The 6363-nt window shown below is 39.1% G+C and overlaps 1 protein-coding gene across 3 annotated transcripts in view; it reads right to left on the bottom strand.

The window, feature by feature from the left end:
• Positions 1-3033: 3033 nt before the first annotated feature.
• The window catches only part of Ada3 (transcriptional adaptor 3), a 29542-nt gene continuing 26212 nt past the window's right edge, over positions 3034-6363 (bottom strand). For all 3 annotated transcript variants that reach the window (XM_071584005.1, XM_071584006.1, XM_071584007.1), the window contains one exon: positions 3034-5376. In XM_071584005.1, the coding sequence (XP_071440106.1) occupies positions 4936-5376 (441 nt within the window). In that variant the 3' untranslated portion in view covers positions 3034-4935. The remainder of the gene's footprint in view (positions 5377-6363) is intronic.

Here is a 6363-nt window from a genome sequence, read left to right as displayed (position 1 = left end):
ATACATTTATTTGCCTCTCCTAATTAAACTCGAACTCACGTCTGAAACTATGTTAAACTTTTCTTCAGTTTATCATTATTCCTTCCTTCCTTCCATTCAACATGGGGATTGGGATGCTGTGGTGGCTAAGGTACAGGCTTCCCACCTCAAGGGCCCAGGTTTGAATCCTGATGGAGGTCGGATTTTCCATCGGTATCCAGATCACTATTTCGGGTGCTTTGTAGAGAGCACTTTCAGGAAGTACGCCCTCTGTCAGGTAGGAAATTAAATTGGCCCACCAATCATTTATCACAGAATGGAGGAAAGTGAGATATGAATGTAAATGAGGGACACTTCAAGGTGAACTTCCAGATTAAGGGTGAAGACATCACAAAATTAAGGGAAATTTACCATAATAATAAAAAACATACCAATCACTCAATTTCGAACCGACATTTGTCCTGAGGATCTTTGCCAGTAAAGTCCTCAGAATGAAATTACTGGCTTGTCTCCAGAACCCACACAATCCATCTTTTGAGCCAGGGTGTCATGTGACATCAGGGGTTTAAAAGGTTAATGGAAAAAGGTTTGGAACAGTGAACACATCCTGCTGGTTGGGTGATTTATTAGCTCCGCTCTAGGGCTCTCCTCCACCTCCTACAGCCTAAGACTTCACGTCTGCCAACAGCCCAGTGTTAAGGGATTTAAATGATAGCCAACCTTCTGCATGAGCAAAAGAAACATAGCTAAGCAACAGCAAAAAAATGCCCATAGTCCCATTTATTCCAAATATTTACCATGGATTCTCCACCCGCAGCCATATTTTGGCCAAAATTCACCATCAGGTAGCATGCCTGTGGGTGACCAACAGTTGAATGTATGTAGGGACATGTGATTTGAAAGATTCAAACCGTCTCAACTGTGGACAAAGATTTGAAATACTCCACCTAGTAATATCAAGTGCTCCCCAAAAAATATGGAGTGCCATTTCAACAAAGCTTCTATCATGAAATAAATGCGTGTGCATTGACCAGAAAAATAAAACTTTGAAGACTATAAAAGAGACTTTAAGCAACTATGCTGAAAAATAAGATTAAGGGAGACAATTGATTCCCTCTGTAGCCAGCTGGTCTCTGTTCTCCTTGGGCCAAATCGAAGTGATATACATTTGGACATTTTACCTATCTCCCTCATAAATCTAGTCTTTCCAGTTTTAAACGTTTACCATGCTATTTTCTGAAACAAGGCAATTTTGTTAAAAAGGAGTCGAGAAAGAATCCATGTACCAAAGTGTTGCATCAATGTGAGAAATTCACTTTTTGCTCTTATTGTAATGATCCATGTTTTCTCTTCAATGTTCTGCACATTATTTTATTTGTTCATATTGTTATGGGGTTTAAAGTCTGGGTCCTTCAACTAAGTATATTTTCTCTTGTAAAAATCAACAAGAACAACATTTTCCGGCCCCGGTGGCAGCGAGGTAACGTCCTCATCTCCCAACCCAGAGGTTGCAGGTTCAATTCCTGCCTGGGTGGTTTTACTTCCACCTAGGGTTAGGGCTTGGGTGTATGTAACTGTCAAATTGTAATATCAATATTCAAAGTCCTATGTAAAGGTCAAAGAGCTGCTTTTGGACTAATGCAAAATAAATAAAGACTACCAGCCAGAAATATTTATAGGTGCACCGGATTAAGAAATGACATGTTTTGTCTATTTACATGCTTATGACCACAGAATGGGTCTTGGCCTTGTGATTGTACTTATGGGAGTGTTTAGTTGTGGATTCTAGCTCTTTGACTCCAGATTCAACAACATTACAAAGACCATGTTTCAATGAGGAAAAAGCATTCTTTGCCTTTGATGACTCTGGGCACGTAGCTACTCTGGGTGCACCGGCTGGCAGAAGAGGCAGGAGAGAGAATGAGGGTAAGTGCTGCTCATGCAATGAACAGCCTTCCTGAATATTGGCAATCTTGCAATTGTGGATTAACTTCAAATGGATCTTGGCTTGAGCCAAAAGTTGCACACGGATGCAAAGCAAAACCTCTCAGCCATGAACGCAATCTTGCTGGCAACCAACTAGTAGGTTATGGGTCGAACCCAAAGGGACACAATAATGGTCTTTCTTCTTCAACATTTGAGGGAATGAGGCATATTTGATAAGGAAGGGCCGTTTTCTTATATTTAAATATTGATGGGTCAGAACAAAGTTGAATGCATGCAGAAACATATACTGATTGTTTCCAAAGCCACTGAAGTTAATGCCTTGACTAAGTAATTGGGAATTTCTCCCGGTGAATGCAGCCATCAATGTCAATGTTCAATCACTGCACCAAAGAGTTTTGAGGTGCACGCTATGATTCAATTATTGCACACTAAAGAATCATCAGCCACCCAAATTCATTGGGAGATGTGCCTAGTTCATGCTCCTAAGGTAATGATTGAAGTTTAGAGAATTGTGTCGAGGCTTCACAAATGGCCACACCAATGTTCATAAAGAGTGGAGTAGCAGGCCCAATATTCAGACCAATGAAACCATTCAACAAGTAGACCAGGAACTGTGATATGATCGATGATTTGGTGCTCTAAACAATAAATTTCCTCTTGTTGGACAGACCATAATTTATACGATTGTTACGGAAATACTTTGATATCACAAATGATGTATCACGTGGGCAGTAAAAATGTTTACCGTCCAAAACAAAGGGCAAAGAGTGCTGAGTGGATGTGCATTTTTGGACCACTATCAATGATCTCATCCTTGCACCTGACGATTATTTCCTCTTCTTGCACTTGAAGCAGTGGCTTGGTGGACAATCATTTGAAAATGACAAGGAAATTTAGACCATCACCGTAAACTGGTTCAAAGCCTAGGTGGTAAACGTCTATGCTGATGTATTAAAGAAGCTGGTGCAGCATTACAACAAGTGCATAGAAGTGAATGGCGATTAGGTAAAAAAGTGACGTACAAGGGTGATCTTATAAGTTTGGGGCCTGGTAATAAAAATGACAATTCATACTTTCAAAAAGTTTTATTTTTCAACATAATCACTTTTTATATTATTACATTTCATCCAGCGGTGTTCCAGTGCCTTTAAATCATCTCTGAAGTGCTCTTCTGCAAGTGCTGTAAAGTACTAGTTTACAGCCACTATCATTGCTTGGGATGAGAAGCATTGACCAGTGAGGAAAATTTGTGATTTTGGAAAAGGTGGGAGTCGGAGGGAGGCATCAAGCAGGAATAGGTTAGATGCTCCAGCACTTCTCAGTGCAAATCCCTCAATTTTCCCATCCTCAAGACACTTTTGTGGCCAGGTGCATTGTCCTGATGGAAAGCAATTTTTCCTCTGCAAGCCGGGTCTGCTTTCACGAATTTTTGCATCCATTTTTGCTAGAAGGTTAGAATGGTACTCCCCAGTGGCTTGCAATTTCACACTGCAACTACTCCCAAGTAGTGCCAACATGAGAGAAAAAACTCATGCAAGTAGTGATGCCATCTATGGGTGAAGCTGAAAACTTTTCAGATGCCAATCATAGGTTTGTGGGAAACGAAAACTTCAATAAAACATTTTTTTTCATGAGCAAATGGACCTAACTTAAAAAATAGCCCTTGTACAGGTATAGTTCAGAATTGTCTTCCTCTTCTACCACAAGAGAAAAATCCCTCACAACTACTGTGTCTTCCCCGATAGATGAACGAACAAGACATTACCCCTTTTTGTCTGAAAGTACTATTTGTTAGCATTTTCAGGGCCCGAAATATGCATAACACTGAAAAGAATACGTACATATAGTTGGACTTTTTTGAACACCAGATGCTATTTCTTGTAAAAAATATTCTTATGAAACAATGTCATCACTGACTATATGACAATAACAAATGGCATAAAAAATTAATGCTTTATTGCTGTAAGAATATAAGGTGAAACATAGCAATAAATATGTAAAAAATTGAATAAAAGAATGTTGCAACAACAATTTTTTGTTAATTTAAAATTATAACAAACTTAATGTATTCTTCATAATTTTTAAGACTGCAACACGAGTGTGTCACCTGCTCCGGAAAAAATTGTCCCAGATTTCACTAGCTTCAAACAAGGGAAAATTTTGATTAATTTTCAATGTAAAACCCAATATTGGGAGTATTTTGTCATTTTATCCACAGTGAATGACAAAAATCCATGATTAATATCAAAAACGGTGATGAATGACACATAAACCACTCTTCAGCACGAGACAAAGTTTGTAGCAAATATAAAAACCGTAAACACAGTAATCAACCCGCAGCTTGGTTTGGTGGGCAATGGTAGAGTTCACCCAGTACTAAGCCTGACGGCGTGTGAAATTCACACATCAGGGTAGGGGGGCCAGTTCCTTTCCCTGTGCCAGTTATGGTTTTCCAGGAAGACCTGGTACCCGAAAAATCGCATAGCTTGGGTGGAGCTGAGGGTCCCCAGAGAGGCTTGCCCGGGAATCTAACCCGGGCCCTCTGGTGAGTAGTCCAATTCTCTACCACTGGACTACCGCGACTCACTGCTTCAACTATACCCAACGAACCAAAAATGGGCTGTGGGGAGACAATGAAGTCTCAAATATTATTAAATCAATATAGAAATCATAACTTGGACAAAAATGTCTCACACATGATTAATCAAATATTGAAATGAAGTTACTGACTTTGTAACTCCACACACTTTATTTAAAACTTGACAAATGAATGTCATGATGAGATCATCCTGATGATGATGTTCAACGTCAAAACCTTGCTCATGATTAAAGTTAAGAGTGCGGAATTACAAAGTCAATATTGTCATTTCAATATGCTATGTTAATTCCATAAATTATTCCAGAGAAAGACAAAAAATATTGAACATATTATTAAAATTAAGTATAGGAATGTAAAGCCCTATTTTTACACTCTTTCCAAAGGATAGAGGAAATATCACTAACAATAGTTCAAGGCATTAAAGAATCCATAGGAGGATTTTCCAGAGGTGGCTTCACTGTAGGAAATGTATTTGGTTTTCCAAAGCAGGTCTCAGAGCGCTGCAACTTCTCCGATGGTCTCTCAAAACTCTTCCTTTCACCGCCATCACCCAACTGCCTCTCTACACTCATCTTGTCCAAACCTGGTTTCTCCTGCATTGTAAGCCGTGACTTGTCCACTGGCCCTTTGCCCATTGGTGGTTTTAACATGGTTGTTTTCTCCGGTGGGGGCCTTACCTGGGTACTCGGAGGCCTCACAATGCCCCGGCCACATTTCACGGAGTTGCCATAGAGCTGACGCAGTAAATAATCCCTCTCCTTCAGTACCCGCCATGCCTGCTCCTTTTCCCGCTTCGAAGGCACTCGCTTTTTCAATTTTGCAGCAGCAAATTTTTTGTACACATCACGGACCTGTCAAACAAAGTAATTCCATAAGCCATAAAATGAAACTGATTCCAATTGGCAATCACTGCTGACCTAATCTAGGCTGAGAACTTTTGCCTCACAGGGGTTAACAGGCATCTTCTTCAGCAAGTGGGAGGCCACCTGCTCAAGAAAGGCTATGGCAGAGCACAGCATTATCTTAGGTTTCAGGTAGAGATGGGCAAATCATTACGATTCAATTCGATTTGCAAATCCACTCAATGATTTGATTTATAAAAAAAGTCAATTACCATTTTTCCTGGCCCATAAGATGAACTTTTTCCCTAAACTGCGCTCTTAGACCAGCCTGCATCTTATGAGCCAGGGCTACAAGTGTATAATTTTGACCTAATAGTAAGCCAGTTCACCGGAAAAATAATTAATATTACATATTTTTTTCCAGTATCAGGTATAGAAAATGGTTGCTGTTATTACAAATGTTGATAATACCACTGCTTTGAGTTAATATTTTGTTGAAAGTACTTCCTGAAAAAATTTCCGTTTGAAACAATGAAGCTAAAAGACATTATGGCATAGCGATGACAAATTTTCAGGATTCTGCAATGAATAAACATTGATACATGTGTAGCTGATAATTGTTTAATGTAACAAATCAATTATCTCTGTATTAAGTGTAAACATAAAACAATATGATCATTTCTGTCCGATCCAAGTATTTTTCCTAAATTCCGACCAACTCAAACCAGCATTGTAGAGTATTTAGGTCATCTGCTACTGCTACTTTGTCCTCAGAACTACATATTTCTCTGAGAATCACTGCATCATCAGCAAATAAATGTATTTTACTGTTACCCGCTGAGTTAATGTAGTTAATGCAATGAAGAAATAAATGTATTTCAATAACACTTCCCTGTGGACTGCCTGTGGTGATTTCTACTGCATTAGAGTTAACACCTATGATTTATTATTGTAGTTTTACCCTAAAACTAAATAAACTGAGATTTGATCAGAACT

Source organism: Hetaerina americana, unplaced genomic scaffold (assembly GCF_022747635.1).
Source record: "Hetaerina americana unplaced genomic scaffold, ioHetAmer1.1.p SCAF_16, whole genome shotgun sequence".
Classification (NCBI taxonomy): domain Eukaryota; kingdom Metazoa; phylum Arthropoda; class Insecta; order Odonata; family Calopterygidae; genus Hetaerina; species Hetaerina americana.
This window is presented reverse-complemented; position numbering and strand designations above follow the sequence as displayed.